At 41.3% G+C, this 22267-nt stretch overlaps 2 protein-coding genes and 2 long non-coding RNA genes across 6 annotated transcripts in view; 1 reads left to right on the forward strand and 3 right to left on the reverse strand.

The window, feature by feature from the left end:
- The window catches only part of DNAL1 (dynein axonemal light chain 1), a 37787-nt gene extending 32219 nt beyond the window's left edge, over window positions 1-5568 (reverse strand). The window contains exon 1 of the mRNA XM_006730949.3: window positions 5479-5568. Within this exon, the coding sequence (XP_006731012.1) occupies window positions 5479-5481 (3 nt within the window). The 5' untranslated portion in view covers window positions 5482-5568. The remainder of the gene's footprint in view (window positions 1-5478) is intronic.
- Window positions 5569-5639: 71 nt separating this feature from the next.
- Window positions 5640-8477, forward strand: LOC145723392 (uncharacterized). 2 transcript variants are annotated; one of them, XR_014148361.1, is made up of 3 exons: window positions 5640-5774; window positions 7672-7840; window positions 8171-8477. It is a non-coding gene; the product is annotated as an uncharacterized LOC145723392 (long non-coding RNA). The 2 variants fall into 2 exon arrangements; XR_014148360.1 differs by lacking the exon at window positions 8171-8477 and having other exon boundaries at window positions 7672-8083.
- A 341-nt stretch (window positions 8478-8818) lies between these two features.
- On the reverse strand, window positions 8819-14351 carry LOC145723391 (uncharacterized). 2 transcript variants are annotated; one of them, XR_014148358.1, is made up of 4 exons: window positions 13591-14351; window positions 12088-12415; window positions 10727-10926; window positions 8819-10456 (listed from the first exon to the last, which is right to left on the reverse strand). It is a non-coding gene; the product is annotated as an uncharacterized LOC145723391 (long non-coding RNA). The 2 variants fall into 2 exon arrangements; XR_014148359.1 differs by lacking the exon at window positions 12088-12415.
- Window positions 14352-17793: 3442 nt separating this feature from the next.
- The window catches only part of LOC102735642 (acyl-coenzyme A thioesterase 6), a 5971-nt gene continuing 1497 nt past the window's right edge, over window positions 17794-22267 (reverse strand). The window contains exons 2-4 of the mRNA XM_081829747.1: window positions 21453-21471; window positions 19986-20188; window positions 17794-18448 (exon numbers count right to left, since the gene is read on the reverse strand). Coding sequence (XP_081685873.1) covers window positions 17843-18448; window positions 19986-20188; window positions 21453-21471 — 828 coding nt within the window. The 3' untranslated portion in view covers window positions 17794-17842. The remainder of the gene's footprint in view (window positions 18449-19985; window positions 20189-21452; window positions 21472-22267) is intronic.

The following is a 22267-nucleotide window of genomic DNA, read 5'->3' on the forward strand; positions in this document are numbered from 1 at the left end:
TTTTAAGATTTTATTTATTTATGGGGCACCTGGGTGGCTCAGTCGTTAAGTGTCTGCCTTCGGCTCAGGTCATGATCCCAGGGTCCTGGGATCAAGCCCCACATCGGGCTCTCTGCTCAGCGGGGAGCCTGCTTCTCCCTCTCCCACTTCCCCTGCTTGTGTTCCCTCTCTCGCTGGGTCTCCCTCTGTCAAATAAATAAATAAAATCTTAAAAAAAAAAAAGATTTTATTTATTTGAGAGAGAAAGAGAGAGCACAGGCAGGGGGAGCAGCATTGGGAGAGGGAGAAGCAGGCTCTCCGCTGAGCAGGGAGCACAATGTGGGGCTCGATCCCAGGACCCTGGGATCATGACCTTAGCCAAAGGCAGCCACTTAACCGACTGAGCCACCCAGGCACCCCTGCAGTGTATTTATTGAAAAAAATCTGCATGTAAGTGGATCAGTGCAGTTCAAACCTATGTTGCTCAACTGTATATGTCATTATGTCTAGAAAGCAAAGACACAATGATAAATAATCCTTGGGTTAAAAAGTAAACTATAGGGCACCTGGGTGGCTCAGTCAGTTAAGCGTCTGCCTTCAGCTCAGGTCATGATCCCAGGGTCCTGGGATCGAGTCCCACATCAGGCTCCCTGCTTGGCGAGGAGTCTGCTTCTCCCTCTACCCGTCCCCCTGCTTGTGTGCTTGCGCTCTCTCTCTCAAATAAATAAATAAAATCTTTAATAAAAAAAAATAAACTATAAACTATAGTAAAACAATAAAAGAAAAAATATCAAAATTTGAGGAATATAACATTTAAAAGGAAAGTTATAGTTTCAAATATATTTATTTATTCAAAAATAAGAGAAAATAAGAGACAGAAAACAAATAAGCTAAGCATTTGAGATATTTGAAAAAGCATGTCATTGCTAACACAAAGAAGGCTAAAAAAAATACAAAGGAGTAAGTCAATGAAAAACAGACCTGAAGAAAAAAAAGATTAACAAAACTAAAAGTTGGTTCCTAAATCTCTAGCAAGCCTGACTGAGAGAAAAGAGAGCTAGCTGTACGACAAAAACATAGAATCAAACATAACAGATACCACAAGGACTTAAAAATAAAATATTATAAGCAAATATACGGTAGTAAGTTTGAAAACCTAGACAAAGAATGCATTTCTAGAAAATAAAACACAAAAGTGCCAAACTGTCACAGGAAGAATCAGAAAATATGAATAGACCAATAACTATTTTAAATGTTAAAAAGATAATCAGAGATTTACTCTTACTCTCTTCTCCTACATCTCTAAGCCTAGATAATTTTACAAGTAAATTCTGCCAAGTTTTCAAGGAACAGATATTCCCTGTTAGACAAGTTATTTCAGAAACCAGGAAAGGAGGGAAAGCTGCCAGTTTATTTTATGAGGCTAGAATAACCTTGATGTCATAAAGAGATAAGAGGCCCTCTTTACTTCTCAACACAGATTTGAAAATCCTAGATACAACATTAGATCTCCAAAGCCAATGGTTAATAATAATCGTGATCGAGAATGGCTGATCCCAGGAGCATAAGGATTGTTTAACAAAAAAAACCTATAAATGTAAATCATCTATTAATGGATTAAAGAGGAGGAAATCACATTTATTTCAGTAAAGTGAAGAAAAAGTACTTTATAAAATAGTTCTACATCTGGGGCGCCTGGATGGCTCTGTCAGCTAAGCCTCTGCCTTCAGCTCAGGTCATGATCCTGGAACCCTGGGATCAACCCCTCCCTCTCCCACAGCCTGCTTCTCCCTCTCCCTCTGTCTGCCGCTCCCCCTGCTTGTGCACTCTCTCACTCTGTCAAATAAATAAATAAAATGTTAAAAATATATATATATAAAGTTCTACATCTAATATTAAAAGCTCTCAACTAAGAGTTACAAGGAAATTCCCTACTTGATAAAAGCTACATACCAAAAAGCTATAGCAAACATCATACTTAATGAAGAAATTCATTCATTTCAGCAAATACTCATTAAGTGTCTACTACGTACCAAACATACTTTTACATGCTTGGGATATATCAATGAACAAAACAAAGATCCCTGCCTTCGTGTAACTTACATCTACTGGCGGGAGACAGATGGTAAATAATATATTTAATGAATAAATAAATTATATAGTATATTAGAAGGTGACAATTACTAAGGAAGAAGAAAATACAAAACAAAAACAAAAATGTTGAATTTGGTAAGAGGTATCAGGATGTGTGTTTATGTGTGTAGAGCATGTTTATTTTAAATAAGGTGGTCAAGAAGAGCCAAATTGGGAAGATAACACTAGAAGTATTCTCTTTAAGATCCCAAATATATCAAAGATCCTTACTATCATTGCTACTGTTTAACATGGTACAAGAGATCTTTATCAATGTTATAATAAAAGAAAATACAAATTGGAATGATTAAAAGGAAGAAATAAAACTCACTATGCTCACATGATCATCTACATAGAAAACACAATAGAATAAACTGACAAATAGAACAAATAGAATTCAGCAAGTGAAGAACACTGTTGAGAGAGTTAACAAAAAAGTTGGGAGAAGATATTTTCAACATAAAACCAACAAAAGACTAATAGAGAATATAGAAGGAACTCCTAAAATTCAAAAAACAAAAACATCGAAAAAATTAACAAAAAATATAAACAGAATTCATAGAAACTGAAATCCAAATGACTAACAATATCATGAGGTATTGGAACTCACTGAAAATCAGAGAAATGAAGAGTAAAACAATGGAATACTAAAATACATCCTCAGATTGGCAAAAGTTACAAATTTGGTGAGAATGTAGAACTCTCATGCATTACTGAACGAAGTAAAAACTAGCAGAGCCAGGGGTGCCTGGCTGGCTCAGTCAGCAGAGCATACAACTCTTGATCTCAGGGTGGTGAGTTCAAGACCCATGTTGGGGGTAAAGCTTACTTAAAATCAAAACAAAACAAACTAGCAGAGCCATTCTGGAAAGCAGTCTGAGAGTGCCTAAGGAAATTAAGTATGCATAGGCCCTATGACTCTGAAATCCCACCTGTGCATAGATTTCCCAGAAAAATCCCTGTATGGGTCCATGAAGAGATACATATAAGAATACTTTCAAATTGGAAGCAATCTAGCTGTCTACAAGTTGGTTTATGAGGTTTCTAGTTCCCCTAGAGATAGCAGAAGTCAAAAACTGAAATGCCTTGGGGCACTTGGGTGGCTCAGTCATTAAGTTCTGCCTTTGGCTCAGGTCATGATCCCAGGGTCCTGGGATGAGCCCCGCATCGGGCTCCCTGCTCCGCCGGAAGCCTGCTTCTCCCTCTCTCACTCCCCCTGCTTGTGTTCCCTCTCTCGCTGTGCTCTGTCAAATAAATAAATAAAATCTTTAAAAAAAAAAAAACAAACTGAAATGCCTAGGGAACCAATGGACATCTTTAATGGGTAAAGCTGGCCATATAAAGAGGATAACCTCTACTCTGGCATTAGAAAACAGCAGGCAGGTGGGACTTGGGATAAGATTTCTTCAAATATTAAAACTCCATTATTGAAAATAACACCCTTATTTTATGTACCATTAAGAATGAAAAGATGCTGCCAATTATATGACACCACCATATTTTAGTAATACAAAAATGGGGCAAAAATGTGTACAGTGGTGAAATATGGTATTTCTCATTTTTCAGAGAGGCCATAAATCTGGGTTTTGATGTGAAATACAAAATACAATCATTTAAAGACAATGAAAGCTAAGGGTTTTGTTTTTTTTTTTAATAAAGATTTTATTTATTTATTTATTTATTTGAGAGGGAGAGAGAGCAAGAGCACAAGAGCAGGGGGAGGGAGAAGCAGACTCCCTGCTGAGCAGGGAGTCCAACACTGGGCTTGATCCCAGGATGCTGGGATCAAGACCTGAGCTGAAGGCAGACGCTTAACTGACTGACCCACCCAGGCGCCCCAGAGGCTAATGTTTTGTTAATTAAAAAACTATGTTGGCCTGATTTCTCGAGGGCTCTGGAACTACCAGTTTCCAGACTTAGTTAGCTTCATCTAATTACTGGTTCTGATTCTCTATTTGAAGATTTTCAGTAATTCTCCTGGATCATGCTTTCAGAATCATTTAGGACTGATTATTTCTTCACCTGAATATAAACCTAGGTTCCAGAACTTTTTATTTTCTTTGGCAGTGGTTTTCAGATAAATGCCTGTGGAATAAAGTAAGGAAAGTGTGGGGGGAAACTTTTAAAAGAGTGATATTTATGGGGTGCCTGGATGGCTCAGTTGGTTAAGCGACTGCCTTCGGCTCAGGTCATCCTGGAGTCCCGGGATCGAGTCCTGCATCAGGCTCCCTGCTCAGCAGGGAGTCTGCTTCTCCCTCTGACCTCCCCCCTCCATGCTCTCTCTCTCTATATATATATCTCATTCTCTCTCTCAAATAAATAAATGAAATCTTTTTAAAAAAATAAAAGAGTGGTATTTAATCTTGTGGTTGAGGGCAGGCACAGACTTCATCATTTCAGTTTCCTGGGCTCAATTTCTGCCCACTTAAACAGCACTGGAATCACAAAAAGACAACTAATTATACTTATTCTTCATAAACATCCCCATCAGGCAGGACAATCACATACATCGCTAAAACAACTTTGACTGGGTCTGTAATCAACCAACAACATCCCTTTCAAACTACTAGGTGGAACTACCAAATCTGTAAGCAAAACTGCACATTTTAAGTAGGAGTTGAGGAGCATCAGTAGGTAAAAATCACTACTTCATAAAAGGCTTTGATTGGATAGATCACTGATAGATTTCAAATCCAAGGTAGCAGTATTTCTCAAAGTGTGGTGGGACGCCCTCCAATTTTTGAATCACTTGAGGTGCACTGTCGAAATGCACGTTCGCGAATCCCATTATATTAAAATTTCATAATCTGCATTCCAGCAAGCTCAATCTTCAGCCGACTATATTTATCCATAAAATCTGAGAAACGCTATCCTAATATATTCTATCCGAGTGGGCTTTACAATGCTACCTAATAACTGCACTTACAGTCATTCAGAGGACAACTTGGGCACTTCACAGGTTAGGAATACAGCTGCACTCGGTGTTACACACACTCCCCGCGCCCCGTCTCACCGGGGGGAAAATTATTTCCATGTCCAGAAATATCCTTATTCACACTCTGCCTTCCATCACCTTTCCCACTCTAATCCGCTCTTTTTGGAGAAATTTCTGCTCTTTGCGCCCCCTTTCTCTGTCAGAGTCCCTCCACATGAACCAACCCCCAATCCGCCCCAGGCCGCCCTCACCCCAGACCACCCGGTGCCAGGGCTTCTCTTTCGCCTCAGGCCTCTGACTGCAGAGCTAGCGTCCGTTACCGGCTTCCTTCCGCTAATCGAGAACCCCCCCAACCCTCAACACGCCACAGTCACCCTTTTCCATCTCCAATCTCCTCTCCTCTTTGACTATGAGGCCTAGAAGGTACTCACCATTCCGGCCGTTGCTACTGTCACTGCTCCGGTTGCTAGGGCCCGCCGAGGTCAGTGCGCGTGCGCACTTCTCGGAGCCCTCCGCGGATCCCACCCCCCGGCAGCGGTCCTTTCTCTCCGCCCTCAGGGTGGCGCGTGCGGGGCATTGTGGGACCGCGCGGCGGCCGCCTCGGTCCTCCGGCCCATCGGCCGCTGGCGTCCCAGTAGCTGCGGTTCGCAGGATGCGAGAGCTTAACCGCGCAGAGTGGTCAGGAGATGCTTTCTACCGAAAGCAATTTCAGCCGATCTGCAGTGAGGTATCTGCCTAAAGTTTAAAACTTTAAAACCTCGCTATAAAAATTGTCTTTCCCGGGATGCCTGGGTGGCTCAGACGGTTAAGCGTCTGCCTTTGGCTCAGGTCATGATCCCAGAGTCCTGGGATCGAGCCCCACATCCGGCTCCCTGCTCAACGGGAGCCTGCTTCTCCCTCTTCCTCTGTCTGTCCCCCTGCTCATGCTCTCTCTCTATCTCTCTGTCTCAAATGAATAAATAAAATCTTAAAAAATAATAATAATAAAAATTGTCTTTCCCATAAAATAACTTTAAAAATTCCCTTCTCCTGTAGATTGCCCCTCCGCATCCCCTCCACCTACTGTGTGATTCACCTGTAGTCTGACTGAAACTAAATTCAGCTGAATTTCCTTGGTTGCCTTCCCCCAACCCCTCAAGGGAGCCAGAGGCGAATTAAAGCATAAAATGCTGGTTTTATATAACCGAGATGTCTCCCTCTTCCCCTTCTATTAAATTAGACAAAAATATTGAGTTGCTAGAGGTATGGATAAATGCGGATGCGTATATACACTGCTGTTTATAATTAACAGCCTTTCTGGAGAGCTGTTGGCAATAGTATTAAAAGCTTTAAAAACGTGTGCACCTCTGTGACCCAGCAGTTCCACTTCTAGGACTTCATCCTGAAGAAATAATCAGACAAGTGCACAGAGATTTATGTTCAAAGTTTTAATAGCAAAAAGAAAACCCAAATGTCAAGGAAAAAAAGAATTGGTATTATCAAACACCCAAACGATGAAATAATATACTTCCATTAAAAATGTTGCTGAAATGCATCTATTCACATGCAGTCATGATGTACTAATTTAAAATGCAAGTTACCAAACAAAATTGTTGGTATAATCTTCTTAAAAATGATATACTGCAGGGGTGCCTGAGTGGCTCAGTCCGTTAAGCCTCTTACTCTTGATTTTGGCTCAAGTCATGATCTGGGGTGGTGGAGCTCATCCTGGGCATGGAGCCTGCTTTGGATTCTCTCCCTCTCCCTCTCTCTCCCGCTGCCCCTCCTCCCACTTGTGCACGAACTCTCTCTCTCTCTCAAATAAATAAATCTAAAAAATATATATACTGTACACACATTTATACATAACATATATCTAAAAGAATATTATGAGGGTCTAATGTTTGCTGCAGATTGAATTGTATCCCCCTCATTCAAATTCATATGTTGAAGCTCTAACTCTAATGTGACTGTATTTGGAAAAAGGGCTGTTAAGGAGGTAATATCAGTTAAATGAGGCCATAAGAGTGGGGCCCTAATCCAATATAACTGATGTCCTTATAAGAGGAATAGATATACTAGGAGTGGTGGTCACAGAGGAAAGGCCATCCAAGGACACAGTAAGAAGATGGTCATCTTCGGGCACCTGGGTGGCTCAGTTGGTTAGGCAACTGCCTTCAGCTCAGGTCATGATCGTGGAGTCCCAGGATCGAGTCCTGCATCAGGCTCCCTGCTCAGCAGGGAGTCTGCTTCTCCCTCTGACCCTCCCCCCTCTCGTGCTCTCTCTCCCATTCTCTCTCTCAAATAAATAAATAAAATCTTAAAAAAAAAAAAAAAGAAGATGGTCATCTGCAAATCAACAAGAGAAGCCTCACCCAAAACTAACACTGTCAGCATCTTGATTTTGGAATTCCAGCCTCCAGTACTGTGAGGAAATAAATTTCTGTTGTTTAAGCCACCCAGTCTGTGGTATTCTGTTACGGCAGCCTGAGCAGACTAATACAGTGTTCATTTTGCTTCTCTATTTTCTGATTATTCTATTCTGCAATGTGGAAAAATATATATATATGTATATAAATATAAATATAAATTAAATATAAATGTAAATATATATATATAAATATATATATATATATTTTTTTTAGATAGGCTCCACACCAGGCATGGAGGCCAACATGGGGCTTGAACTCACGACCCTGAGATCAACACCTGAGCTGAGACCAAGAGTTTGACCCTTAGCCAACTAAGCTACACAGGAGCCCCTGCAATGTGGATATTTTAAATTTTGAAATAACAAATTCCATTTTGAAAAAGGTAATTTTATCATATTTATTAAAAAACAGGAAAAACTAAATAGTTTATTAAAGAAAATTAAAATGGGTATTCATAGGGGTGCCTGGGTGGCTCAGTCAGTTAAGCATCTGCCTTCAACTCATGTCATGATCCCAGGGTCTTGGGATCAAGTCCCTCTTTAGGGCTCCTTGCTCAGTGGGGAGCCTGCTTCTCCCTCTGCCTGCCACTCCCCTTGCTTGTGCTCTGACAAATAATAAATAAAATCTTTTTAAAAAATAAAAGTTAAAAAAATAAAATGGGTATTCATAATATATCCAGGCTTTTTTCTTGTAGTGTTTTGTTTTGTTTCAGATCTCCACACCTCCACACCTCTCCAAACTAGAATTTATCCTGGCTGCCAAATCTCCACCAGTTTTGTTGATGTGGCTGAAATGGGAATTTAATCCTTGAACATATCTTATAACCTAACAGAGTATGCCTTTTACTCAAAACTGTGGATTATGGGCACCTGGGTGGCTCAGTTGGTTAAGCAACTGCCTTCGGCTCAGGTCATGATCCCAGGATCCTGGGATCGAGCCCCGCATCAGGCCCCCTGCTTGGCGGGAAGCCTGCTTCTCCCTCTCCCACTCCCCCTGCTTGTGTTCCATCTCTCGCTGTGTCTCTCTCTCTCTCTGTTAATTAAATAAATAAAATCTTAAAAAAAAAGAATTTGAAACATGTATTACATTTTAAAAATAATGTTAATTTGGGGGAGGGAAACCATTAGTACTACAAATTAGGGTGACAACACTTCATCCTCTGCCAAGAGCCCAAAATATAGTTCTGACAAGATCCACTGATCAACCAAAATCAAAGGCTGATAATTAATACTTTCATCTTTCCCTTCAATTATGTGGAAGAAAAAAACACTAAACTGAAACTAAATTATGAGAAGGCCAGAACTTTTAACATTTTCTAATTCCACATATATTTTTAAAGTTTAAAATCAAATCTCAGAACTTCAATTAAAATTATTTTAATATATTAAGGCTCATCCACAAAGTGCAATTAAAGTTTTGGTGAGGGTGGTGGAAAGTCAAAGGGATGAACTCTGTCTTTCCCTCAGATAATTACATTGTCTACTTGTGTAATTATCAACTTGGGAGGAGAACTGGAATGTGCCTATTTTTAAATATATTTTTGAAGCAAAGTCTGAAGGAAAGTTTTTTAAAGTACAAATACAGAGATAAAGGAACTGTAAAGAATCATTGTTTCTCAGTAATTGGCCGCAGTTTTAAAGCAAGTGTTTTAGGATTTCTAACTTTCTTTAAAGATCCTAGAACAGGTGGCAACTAGAAAAAAAAAAAAATCGAAACCTGATTAACAACAGAAAGGATTCTATGACTTCAGTCTACCACAAATTAGCCTCTGCATCATCTTGTTAGAATTCACTCCAGCCTCTATTATGAGAAAGTTATCATAGCCCAGTGGCTCCTCATCATAAAACCAAGGACCTATATTCATGTATTCACCCCTGTTCAAAACAGTTTTGAACCTCTGGGACACATAATAGCAAACTAATTATCATACACCAGTTTTTAAAAACCTTTGGAAGTACAGGTAACAGGGAGGGTAGGTGGGAAAGGTGGGTAAATGACAGATTGAAACTGGTTTTCGGGGCGCCTGGGTGGCTGTCATTGAGCATCTGCCTTCGGCTCAGGTCATGATCCCGGGGTCCTGAGATCAAGCCCAGCGTCCGGCTCCCTGCTCGGCAGGAAGCCCACTTCTCCCTCTCCCACTCCCCCTGCTTGTGTTCCCTCTCTCGCTGTGTCTCTCTCTGTCAAATAAATAAATAAAATCTTTAAAAAAAAAAAAAGAAAGAAAACTGGTTTTCACTTAGCAATTACCTTGAGTTCAAGCTCAAACCAACCAACCATGAAGAAACATGGATAGTAACCAAAGTTACAGGCTCCGATGAACTTGAAGTAAGTATTCTTACTTCTTTTAAAAGCTTGCAGATGCCCGCGAGAAGTCCAGATTTCACTCAGCACTTGTTAAAAATATTCAACCTATCCCTTAATTCATTCTGTGCATACTCTAAACTTAACTGTCTAGTTTGTTAGACTTTACCCTAGATTCAAGTGCAAAAACTCCAAGATCTTCTTCCAAGACTCAGTCTGAGCAACAGCATGAGCTTTGAGCTGTCCACCTCCCAAAACGGGCACTCCCAACACGGGATCCAGTGATACAGAGAAAAAAGGGCTGTAAGGGGGATCTATTCTGTGGCCAGCGTTAGGGTAGCTTAAAAGAGTGAAATTCGTCTTCCCATGCTCTGTGAGGTGCTTCACAGCTATGTCCGCATAAACAGAACTCTTCCAATGCCTGTCATCCTCTCCAACTATGACAAGGAAATGGGCATTGGCTTTTTCAAGGGGGATACGGCTTTCCCGGTAGGCTGGGTCCAAGGGGTCCTCCAGTGCTTCTTTAACATCGTAAACTCCTGAATCCATGGCAGAGATTTTGTCTAGGTTGAAAGGCAGTCCTGGCAGGATGAATCTACCACATGTAAGGGCAGTAGTTGTGTTAGAGATGCAGCCTGGAAAATGCCAGCTCGGCCCCTTTGCCAGAACCAATCACTCCAATGTTTGGACCTTTAACCTAGAGATTGAAGAACGAGAAGACAAACAAGGAGAGAGAGAGAAAGAAAAAGCATGATTGTTAATGGCGTCGCAAAGCCCTCAATAAAGAAAAAACATTTATGTATTTATCAGATGGCTTATTTATTCATTTATTTATCCATTCATTTATTCATTCAACAGATATTTGTTATAGATGTTTTCCAGCCCATTAGTACCACTTTCTTTATTCACTCTCTCCTGGACCTAAGGAGTTAATTTTAAATACATTTCTCTCTACAATCCCACTCACCTCTGGGTGACTTTGCACAAATTTAGCTGCCTCCTCAAAGTAATCTAAATTTAAGTCCTTCATGATTGGAGGTAGATCTTCATAGCCAAAAAATGGCAAAGCCAAAGTAGCAAAACCTCGACAAGCCAGGAGACTAGCTTGAGATTCATTTAATCCTCCATCACCAAACATATCAATCAAACCAGGAAAAGGACCGTCTCCTATAAACCAGGAAAGAGGATTAATCTGGGATTAGATGACAGGACATTTAATGGACTATGATACCTAGCTAATATTTTCTAAAGCAAATTCTAATTGTATAATTTATATTTTAAAAAATTATTTTTTAACTTTAAAATTTTTTTAATCTTTTTTTTCTGTTTTAAAACATTCACCTATTTGCCTTGGGAAAAAAACATCTGTTTTGGCTGAAATAGGTTTATTGTTGTGGTTGAAATAGATACTTGTTTCAGCTATTTTGAAGCTATAAATGTAAGAATGTTTTTATCCTTTTTTCCTATGAGAAAATCACTCAGAAATGGAAAAAAATATGAAAATTTGCACCAAAGATATGGAAAATGTTTTGGTTTGAAGGGTAAATCCTAATTAATCTAAGCAAATAGTTCTGGCAGTCTTGGAGTTATGAAAGTATAATACCTCATTAAAAAAAGCCAACTCTAGGGCGCCTGGGTGGTTCAGTCAGTTAAGCGGCTGCCTTCGGCTCAGGTCATGATCCCAGCGTCCTGGGATCGAGTCCCGCATCGGGCTCCCTGCTCTGCGGGGAGCCTGCTTCTCCCTCTCCCTCTGCCTACTTGTGTTCTCTCTCTATCTCTCTGTCAAACAAATAAATAAAATCTTTAAAAAAAAAAAGCCAACTCTAAAGGGCCCTTTGAGTTCTCATTGAGCTTAAGAAACAAAGTCACCAAAATCCCTAAATAAACAAAGCTTACACTATTTTAAAGGTCTAATGATGGTGTAATATAAATGAACAACATGTGCGGTGTAAGGGCCAAGGACAGCCTGCCCCTAGATTAACCACTTTGGTATATAATGATTATTTTGAGTTTGAAGGAATTCAGGGGAGTTCCCCTCAGAATATGCCACTTTGGCATGTGGATTATTTTGAGCTGAAGGCAATTGAGACCCTGCAGGTTCAAGAGAAACTTTTGCCCTCCCTTAATGACATGGAAAAATCTAAGTTGGGGGTCTTTCTCAGAATGAGGGTTATTACCAGAGATAAATTTTATCTGAGTGCCATCTATATGGCAGGGCAAAAATCTAATTTCCAAACATCTGCTCTTATTGCCCCATGAATTGCATTCCTTCCCTTCGAAGTCCTAGACCCCTAACCTTTTCTCCTTAGTTCAGGATGACATATATACCTCGTTTTGCCTGACTGTCTTTGGAATTTCCATGTCTGTGGATTCCCCATACATACAAAATTAAATTTCATTTTCTCCTCTTAATCCGTCTCATGTCAACTTGATTCTTAATCCAGCTAGAAGGACCTTGAAGGGGACAGTAAATTCTTGCTCCCTCACAGTGGAAAGGGAGTAAAATGTCAAACTATTTCCTTCTAATGTTGATGTTATTTCTCTTTCAACATTCCCATTGTTCACCATTCCAAGAGAAGAATGTCTCAGCCAATTGCCTCCTAGTATTTTTCAGATATATTCTTCTGTGTTATTCCAATAAAAGTATCAGATAAATCTATAAAAACAGATTAAGAGGCAAGAACATTAGAACATAAACCAAACTAAGAGATCTAAAATTCCAGTGCCAAAGGCCGTTTCTAAATTTTCAAATCTAGAAACAAGTTAAGGTACATCTAGCCACCAAATTGAAAGCCAGGGTGTATATATTAAGGTAGTGATTTTTACAGGGTGGTTTTCTTAACATTCAGATATCTTGGCATATCTTGATCTGCTCTTTTTAAAATTAGATAAATCTCAAGCATCTCTGGATTCAAGATTACTTTCAGAAAGCCTAAAGCAAACCATGAAAAAGACATAACACACAGATCCTCAAATTATTCCAGCAATAGATTTTTCCAACCACAGGTCTACCACATTAAAATAACTGAGAATTTGTTTATTTTGTTTCAATTCAGTAACTGGATCCCCAGTATGTAAATTTGCTAGTACCTTATAGGCTCTAAAAAAAAAAAAAAAGCCCACCCATCCTCAACAATGAAAATGTTTTAAATCTCTCATTTAAAAGATTCTTAGTTGGTCCTGAGGATCCTGAGAGTGAGAGTAGAAAATAAGCCAGACTATTTTGTTGTTTGTTTGTTTTTTTAATAAAAACCTCACTATTTCACTCATTCACTCAGCCCGTTTGTGGTCAGTGTGGCTCTCAAAGAATTTGACTACACCCTGATTTTAGCACCATCTAGCTGTGTGATTTGGTTAAAACACTTTAGGCCTCAGTTTTCTCATCTATACAGAAATTGTTCTTTGATCTATGAAATGAGCAACAGAACAGTTTCTTCATCATGATAAAGGTCTCCAAGGAATCAGAGTATGTCAGAATTAACTACAAAAAGATCATCTGTATCCTAACGTAAAACCAGTATAAAAAAAAGTGAACAATATATGTAATAGGACTTCAGTTATGTTGGAGCTTGAACGGATACCAGTGAAAGATTTTAATCCACTATTCTCGTCATTTTTACAAGAAATAACAGAAAAAGTCAAATTACCACAAAGCTCTGCCTACTAGAGAGGCAAACAAATACTTCATGCTAGAAACTATAGCAAAGATGCTCGCAAGGAAAAGCATCGGCAGCACTAGGAGTTTAAAGGGGGCGGCAGCTGGCAGAAAAGAGGTATCCGAGCAGATTAAATTTAAATCCCAGTCACCATTTAGGAGAATGACTATCTCACCTGGTGTCTAGGGCGACAAAATAAAGGAATTAAGGCGCCCGCTTTGTTTTCAGAAGATAAATTAGCCAGCAGAGCAAGTCAGCTTTCATAAATCGACTTCCTAAATCCATGCAAAGCCCTCTGCGGAAAAAACCTCACGCACCCGGGGGCAGCAAGAAGACGCCCCGCAGGCGGCCGGCCTGCAGCCGAGCACGGCGCAGCTCAGGGCTGGAGAACCAGCGCTGCACCTGGGCGGAGGCCAGCGCCGGGCCCAGCGACACTGCTGGCTGCCGCGGCGCATGGTGGACGGTCACCTCCACTTTGAGGGGGCTTTTCATCACGCCCCTCGGCATCTGGTTGAAGCAGGGATCCTCTGAGCCGACCGGCGTGAGGCTCCACAGGAGCCCCAAGGGCTCCACGCCCGTGAAGTCGCCGCCCAGAGCCGGGTCCCTGGCCAGGTCCAAGCCCCCGTGGCCGTCCGCCTGGTAGTGGGCCAGCGAGTGGAAGAGACGGCCTCGGTAGCTGACGGCCGACGCTCGCAGGGTCACCCGCTCCCTCGGGCCTAAGCCACTTTAATGTCCAGGAGCTCGTCGGCCAGCCCAGTCGTAGGCGTGACGGTCAGGGTCGCAGCCTTCTGGAAGAGAAGAAGAAGAGAAGAAGAGTGGGAGGGGGATGCCGGGGGTTCCGAGCACGGCCTGGGCAGCCTTCCACATGGCCCCGGGATCTTCGCGGTTCCGGGGAAAGACACGCGGCCGGGCGGCGGCCGTAGGCAGAGTCAAACCTCCCCGCCCGCAGGGCAGGCGGGGGCCGGGCGGGGCGGGGCGGGGCGGGGCCCAGCGGGGCATCCTCGGGTCCGGAGGGCAGTAGGCTTCTGCCAAATTCCTTCCTTGAAATTATTTTTGCCTGGGATTAAGAAAGACTGCCAACGTTAAAGGCGTTTTAGATGAGGCAGCACTACAGATGTATACACTATGGAAATAATCTTTATTGTCTTAGGGCCTGGCACAAGTATTAAAAATGTGTTTTTATATGCGGAAAAAAATTACATCGTGACTCCCCCCCCCCCAAGAAAAAGTCATGGGACTCACAAAATAAAACCATATTTTTTACACTCAAACAAATATTTGTATGTACATGCACATAAAATGGTTCTGGAAGGGTATACTTCAAGTTGATAACTGTAATTAGCCCTAGGAGAAGGCTGGAATAGGGTAATAAATTAAGAGGGTTAAATTTAATCTGTGACCGTCATGTCCAACCTCAGAATGCAAGTACAAGTCCAAAGTTCTGGAATCCAGCACCTCTGAGAATCTCAGAGTTGAAAGGCACCTGAAAGGCACTTAGTCCCTCTCTCTTAGGATCTTTCAAGTTGGAATCCTCACTTAGATTTTGTAGGATCACTTCTCTGTAATGAAATTTAAATGTTATGTTTTTTAAAAGACAAATTTTTTAAATGCTTCACCTGGATTATCTAATTTAATCACAACAACCCAGAGAGGTAGTTTCTATTATCATCACTATTATTATCCCCATTTTATAGATGAAGAAATAGAGGCTTAGAGAGGTTAATAACTTACCCCCGATCACATGGCTAATAAGTAGTGGAGCCTGGAATTTATATCTACCTCAGAGGAATCATTGAGGATACTACCATTTACATCACTTAATGTTTCTTAGCATGACAACCTTTGGAAGAAATTAATTGCTAAGCTTTGCTTTTATTTTATGAATGCTGTAAAGTTTGTGTAACTGATTAGATTTCCTTCTTTGCATAAACCATTGGAAAGCATATGACTGAATGAGTGGCCCAGTCAAGGCAAGTATATAGGACTTCATAATAAGCGCTATTGTGCTTATTGTGCTTATTATTATAAATGAGAAACCTCATTTCTGGCTTCATTTCATGGATACCTTTTCTCTTCCTGCCTTCCTTCTTAGTCACAATTACCATATTTTAGGTAGCTTTTCAACAACCTGAAACTTTAGGTAGCTTTTCAACAACCTGAAATTCCTTTTGAAATCTTAGAAACAGGTGGCCATATATACAGTTAACTCTGAGGGGAAAATGACCAAATATCTTTAGTCAGTGTAGGGCATTTCTAGGCTACTTTATCAGTAAGGAAGAAATCAAGGTGGAGAGCTGTCCCTATACCTAGAAATTTAGTATCTAGAGATGGTTAGTTGTCATCCTTATGCTTAGCTTCTGGAGCTACCTTTTGGCTCTCACATCTCTCATACCCCCAGCCATGTTCCTTATAACTTTTTCCTGTGATTCCCCATCCCAAAGGCATCTGTAGCAGGACCACCTGGCAGTGAGTTAAAACAGAGGCTCCAAGAATTCACGTCATAGTAAATTATTATACTACATAATGAATAACTACACTTAACACATATTTTTAGCAATTGGTCAAAGTTAAGTTACCTCTTAGGAATCTTTCTTTTCATTAGTTAAGAACTAATGGGCAGTTGTTTGGATGGACTGAAACTGGTGAAAGATTTTGTATGTGCCCAGCAAACCATGTGATGTGTCTCAGGAAAATTTTCTTGCACTCAGGGAAGACCCTCTGCTCTGGTCTCTTATGAATCTAGACAGTGCTCGGTACATTGCAATGAGTTGAAGCAGACTGATCCCAGTACTTCCCAGTAGGAAGGCAATAGGAACAGATGATGCTGGGAGGAAGTCTAATTTGGCAAGTATATATGACATCCAAGGATTAAGGCAGTGGCCCACACGGTACTCTTAAAAATCTGTTGTATCGGGGGGCACCTGGGTGACTCAGTTGTTAAGCATCTGCCTTCGGCTCAGGTCATGGTCCCAGGTGCCTGGGATCGAGCCCCACATTGGGCTCCCTGCTTGGCGGGAGGCCTGCTTCTCCCTCTCCCACTCCCCCTGCTTGTGTTCCCTCTCTCACTGTCTGTCAAATAAATAAATAAAATCTTTAAAAAAAAAAATCTGTTGTATCGGGGTGCCTGGGTGGTGTGGTCAGTTAGACATCTGACTCTTGGTTTTGACTGAGGTCATGATCTCAGGGTTGTGGGATCAAGCCCTGCATCGGGCTCCACGCTGGGTGAGGAGTCTGCTTGGGATTCTCTCTCCCTCTCCCTCTGCCCCTCCTCTATCTTTCTCTCTCAGATTAATAAAGAAATCCTTCAAAAATTGGTTATAGGGGCACCTGGGTGGCTGTCGGTTAAGCGTCTGCCTTCGGCTCAGGTCATGATCTCAGGGTCTTGGGATTGAGCTCCATGTTGGGCTCCCTGCTCACCAGGGAGTCTGTTTCTCCCTCTCCCTCTGCCCCTCCCCCCTTATGCTCCCTCTCTCTCTCTCAAATAAATAAAATCTTTTAAAAAATTGGTTAAATCAGTATATCAATACAGTTTTGCTTACAATAAATTTTGTTGTAAAGAATTCAGCTTGGGCGCCTGGGTGGCTCAGTTGGTTAAGCGACTGCCTTCAGCTCAGGTCATGATCCCAGGGTCCTGGGATCGAGTCCCGCATCAGGCTCCCTGCTCTGCGGGGAGCCTGCTTCTCCCTCTCCCACTCCCCCGCTTGTGTTCCCTCTCTCGCTGTGTCTCTCTCTGTCAAATAAATAAATAAAATCTTTAAAAAAAAAAAAGAATTCAGCTTTACTTTGTAAAGTTATCCTTTATAAATGTTGAATTTTGTAAAGGATACATTATCAGTAAGGAAGAAATTGAGGTTTCATTCGTAAAATAAAAGCAAAGCTTTGCATTCATAAAATAAAAGCAAAGCTTAGCATATGAAAAATATCAATGCCCCCAATCTTCAGAGTGGGGTTCAGAGACAAGTCTTGAATACACATTCAGGAATGTGTACTGGCAAGAAAGAAGCAGAGTCCATTCCTTAAGGGATTCAAGTGGGTATGTTCCCAAGGTTCAGACATGGTCAGTTAGGGTCCAAAGGGGATATGGAACTCTCAGCAATACAGAAGCTCAGTCTTCACAACCAGAACACAGGTCAAAGCTAGGCCAGCAATTGAGAGTTGGGTAGGCACTTCTTACATTTCTCCTATTTCAGGTTAAGATGGATCCTATGGATAAAATCAGGGTTAAGCCTATATGGTAGGTAAAGTTCAGGGGAGAGAGGGGTGGCAGTGAAGAAAGGAGGGTTGCAAAGCCTTGGAATCCAACAGGACCTGACAAGGAGCTGAGATAATTATCTTGTTACCAAAAGTTCCCTATGTGCTTTGGAAAACCCAACACATGTTGTATGAATTAGATTTTTATTAATAGTATCTGGTCTATGATTACAATGTTATATTTTGCTGCACTGGACAGATTTTTTACCATTGAGATGTTTATGGAAAAAAGTTTGAATTTGCTGCCAGGCATCTACCTGTGCCCTTGATTGAGCCTTTGGCTCACCTCCATGGAATATTGGTTGGTGTAACACTGTATGTACAGAAGCTCTACAAGGAGGAAAATAAGCTGGTTCAATACAATGACCAGTTCCTGGGTAGTAGATTATCTGGGGTCTGTCTTTCCCATGGGCTTGTAACCGTTCAGAGGCTATTTGAGCATAGAAGTCACTCCTCCAGTTATGATCATCCATGCCAACAATAAACAGGAAGGGCCCCTGGGCCCTTTCCAGTGGAATAATACTTGGGTGATTGCGTTCCTCCAGTGGATTGTCCCAAACATCCAGAAAATTCCAAAGTCCTGATTCATTAATTGTACATCTTCCTATGTCACTGCCAAGACTGGGAACAATCATATCCTTGTAATGCAGAGCAACTATTGTGTTGGCCACACAGGAATTGATAAGTACCGTGGCAGTGATGCCTTTCAAGAAAGAGGCCATAGAGAGACACAGGTCGCCTCCTTTGGAGAAGCCAAGAAGCCCAACATTAGGGCCTTTCACCTGAAGAAGAGAAACAGAACAAGCTTAGAATTTGTAAGTGGAGGACATAAATGGTGATTTTATATTCTCTAGGTAGCTTTCTTAAATTTCATTCGCTTTCTTTCCTTATGCAACAATCCACAAAGCTCAACTGTCTTCTAATAAGCAAATCAATTGATTTCTTAATATACAGGCCTTCCACTAATATTTATGGTGACTGGGTCAAGAGTACACACAGAGACCCATACACCCCATACCTAAATATTTAAATGTTATAAATCAAATGAACAAACTCTTCAAGTATATTCTTTTTTCCCACCTTGATAAATATACCTCCATAACAGAAAATTTGAAAGCTTGGGAATCCCTGAAGTTCTGTACTGGAATGTGGCCTGGGGGAGAGCCAGACCCAGTCCTTGGTCCCTGGTCCACCTTTCTTCTTTTCCCATCCCAAGTTCCATCATGTACTTTAAGGGGCCTCTCACACATGTATGTGGACACCCCAGCCTACATGGTGAAGGCCTAGGTGTATTCACATTGATAGACCAGAGAAGAGACATAGAGCCTGGAAGCAGGATTAGTGCTATTTGGCAAAGAATTCTGGGGTTCCATATCACAAGGGCATGGTGTGTGTGTGTGTGCGTGTGTGTGTAAGGCACATGAATTCCAGGTGGATACATTCCCTGGGTCCCTTGGATTCCTCACCCTGTGGGCAGGGATGCAGCCCAAAAGCAGGCCAGAATGTGGCCATCTAAAACAAAAGGTCCAGGACAGAAGCCCCTCTTGCCTAGGCCTAAGGGCACAACTGAGTATATACTGGTCTCTTCTTTTTCCCTGGGGCCTTATCTCCTCTAATAAACCAATAATCACAGTTCAAGATCATCTAGGTTGTAGCAGCTCTGCTAAGAGACCATTCCCTGAATTCTGGCAGTGTTAGACTATCCTATAGAACTTATAGAACATTTTATTACTTAACATTAGAATATTTGAGTTTCTTTAAGTCTAGATAGTTGCAGAGTATGTATTCCATTTATAATCAGACCAAATGTTTTGATTATTTTTTGCAGTCTCAGATAAGAACTCTCTATAAAAACATAATACCATTATCACATTTAACAAAATTAATGATTCCTTAGTATCATCAAATACAGTCCCTATTCAAATGTCCTAAAAATGTCTCTTAATAGTCAAATGTTTTCCTCTATACATTTACATTAGCCTTATAAGTGAGAAAAACTGAATCTCAGAGAAAGCAGTTGCCTTGTTCAGGATTATAAGGCCATGTGGTGGTAGATGGAGAACCAGAATTTAAGGTTAGTAACATTTTAGTAGAGCGCTTTGAATTATGGTCAAGAATTAAAGGGAAATAAACAGTTGAGTCTTAAGAGATTGGAGAGAAATGGGTAGAAATGAAAATAATAATCCTAGTAACTTTTGAAGGAACTTTGGTGTCTCATGACATATTTCTAGCCCCTGGTGTCCTGGGAGGGTTTTTGAATCTAGTCCTGTGTCCGCTCTATCCCCTCTCCTCTGCATTCAGGCAAACACTAGAACCCACCTTTGGATGCTGCAGCATGAAGTCCACGGCTTCTTCAAAGTACTCCAGGTGCATATCATCCAAATATTCAGGGAGGTCTTCAAATCCAAAATAAGCCAAAGCAAGCACAGCAAAACCATGTCCAGCCAGGAGGCTAGCCCTGTATTCACAAAGGCCACCACCACTTCCAAACAGATCGATGATCCCAGGGAAGGGTCCTGCACCTAGAAAGCACCACAAATCATAAGGAGCTTTAGACTCTCAAAAGACATTCTCGAGTTTCAGATTTTGGCAGTCAGCAAAGAGAAGTTTCTGAAGCAGGGAAGGTTGGGGGTGGGGGAGTGAGTGGAAAAAGGATCCTTTTAAAAAAAATTTTCCTTTTTTCTTCTTTTAGTAACCTTCAGGGAGAAGGGAGGGGGAACAAAATTATTTATTTTCTCCAGAATTTTTCACATATTTTCATATATATATATGGTATATGTATGGTAGTGTATATATACACACCATATATATATTTATACCAAATTAGAAATAGCACATGATGAAATGTACATTTCCCACAAAATTTTCCTCAAAAAAAAAAAATCTATTTGAGAATACTTTGAGAGCTGTAAAATGTTCTACATACATAAGGGTTTATTAGATGTACTCTGCGTGTCCTTGCACTCTCTGCTCCAGCCTTAAATAACACCATCCCTAAATGTGCTGTTCTCTTTGGCTCCTGAAAGTGGTATACACTAGTCTCTTCCCCTCTCTAGTTTTTATGATCTGGTTGACCCCTCAGTTTTCAAACCTAAATTTAGATCTCCCTTCCCAGAAGAATTCCCAGATCTCCCCCAAGGCTGAGCTGAGTCAGATAGCCTTTTATATGTTCCCACCAGCACCCTGGGCCTCTCCTTCTCCCTATCACAGCACTTGCCACATCTATAAGTGCAAGTATAGTTACCTGGGTCCTTTATTAGGCTGTAAGTACAGTGAGGACCATGTCTGACTTTGCTATCTATTCCATCCCAGTATGTAGCATGGTCCTTGACTTAATATGTATTTGTTAAATGATTGAACTCTTCTACATTATTTACAAAAGCCTTTGAGACAGAAAACAATTTTTAAATGGACCACATAGTAGACACTGAAATAGTTAACAAAAGATTGACTTGACTGGAATATCAGATACCGTGATGGGTGGTGAAAGGTTTTTTTGGGGGGAGATTCTTTTTAAATGTTTTTTTTTTAAGCTTTTATTTATTTGAGAGAGTGAGCAAGCGCCCACGTGAGGGAACACGGGAAGGGGCAGATGGAGAGGAAGAGAATCTCAGGCAGGCGCCCTGCTAAGTGCAGAGCCCAAGACAGGGCTCCCTCCATCCCAGGACCCTGAGATCACGACCTGACCTGAAATCAAAGAGGTGGTCACTTAACTAACTGAGCCACCCAGGTGCCCCTGGGGGAGATTCTTACTGAATCAGTCGGTATGATTTATTGAGCTCCTACTATATCCCTGGGCAAGCCTCTAGGAATATAGATACACAGAGATGTGTTAAATCTGATCGCAGCCGCAGGAGTTCACAATTGAGTGTGCAGCCACTAGTTAAGGTTGGGAATTGCTGATGAGCTGTAAGAATAAACCAGGGCCTCTTGTTTTGGATAATGACAGAATTGTTGTGGCAACTCCAGCATTTCTATATAGGAGGGGTTTCAACCAGGAATTTGGTTGTAAAAGTTGGGTCAAGGATCTTGTTTCCAGGCCCCTTTTACCTAGTAAGCACCTTTTTACTTAGACCAGGGTTTCTCAATCTCAGCACTATAGACATTTTGAGTAAGATATTTCTTTGTTGTGTGGGCTGCCCTGTGCATTGTGAACGTTTAGCAACATCTCTGGCCTCTACTCACTAGATGCCAATAACGCCCCCCGCCCCGACCCTTCAGTTGTGAGAATCAAAAATGTCTCCAGATATTGCCAAATGTCCCCTGGGGTGGGGGAAAATCAACCAAGATTAAGAATCACTGCCAGGGATGCCTGGGTGGCTCCCTCGGTTAAGGGTCTGCCTTCAGCTCAGGTCATGATCCCAGGGTCCTGCTCAGCAGGGAGCCTGCTTCTCCCTCTGCCCTTCCTCCCTGCTTGTGTCCACTCTCTCTCTCAAAAATAAATAAAATCTTAAAAAAACAAACAAAAGAATCACTGACAGACTGTTTATGATGGGAGAAGGTGACCATCAGTTTGCTTTTTAGGATTATGGGGCACTGCCTCTATCTGTGGGTTTTAGCTTCCTTGGAAGTTTCATGTGAAAAGAGGCAAAGCAGCGTAA

This window comes from Leptonychotes weddellii, chromosome 9, assembly GCF_054177405.1.
Source record: "Leptonychotes weddellii isolate Sample4059 chromosome 9, ASM5417740v2, whole genome shotgun sequence".
Classification (NCBI taxonomy): domain Eukaryota; kingdom Metazoa; phylum Chordata; class Mammalia; order Carnivora; family Phocidae; genus Leptonychotes; species Leptonychotes weddellii.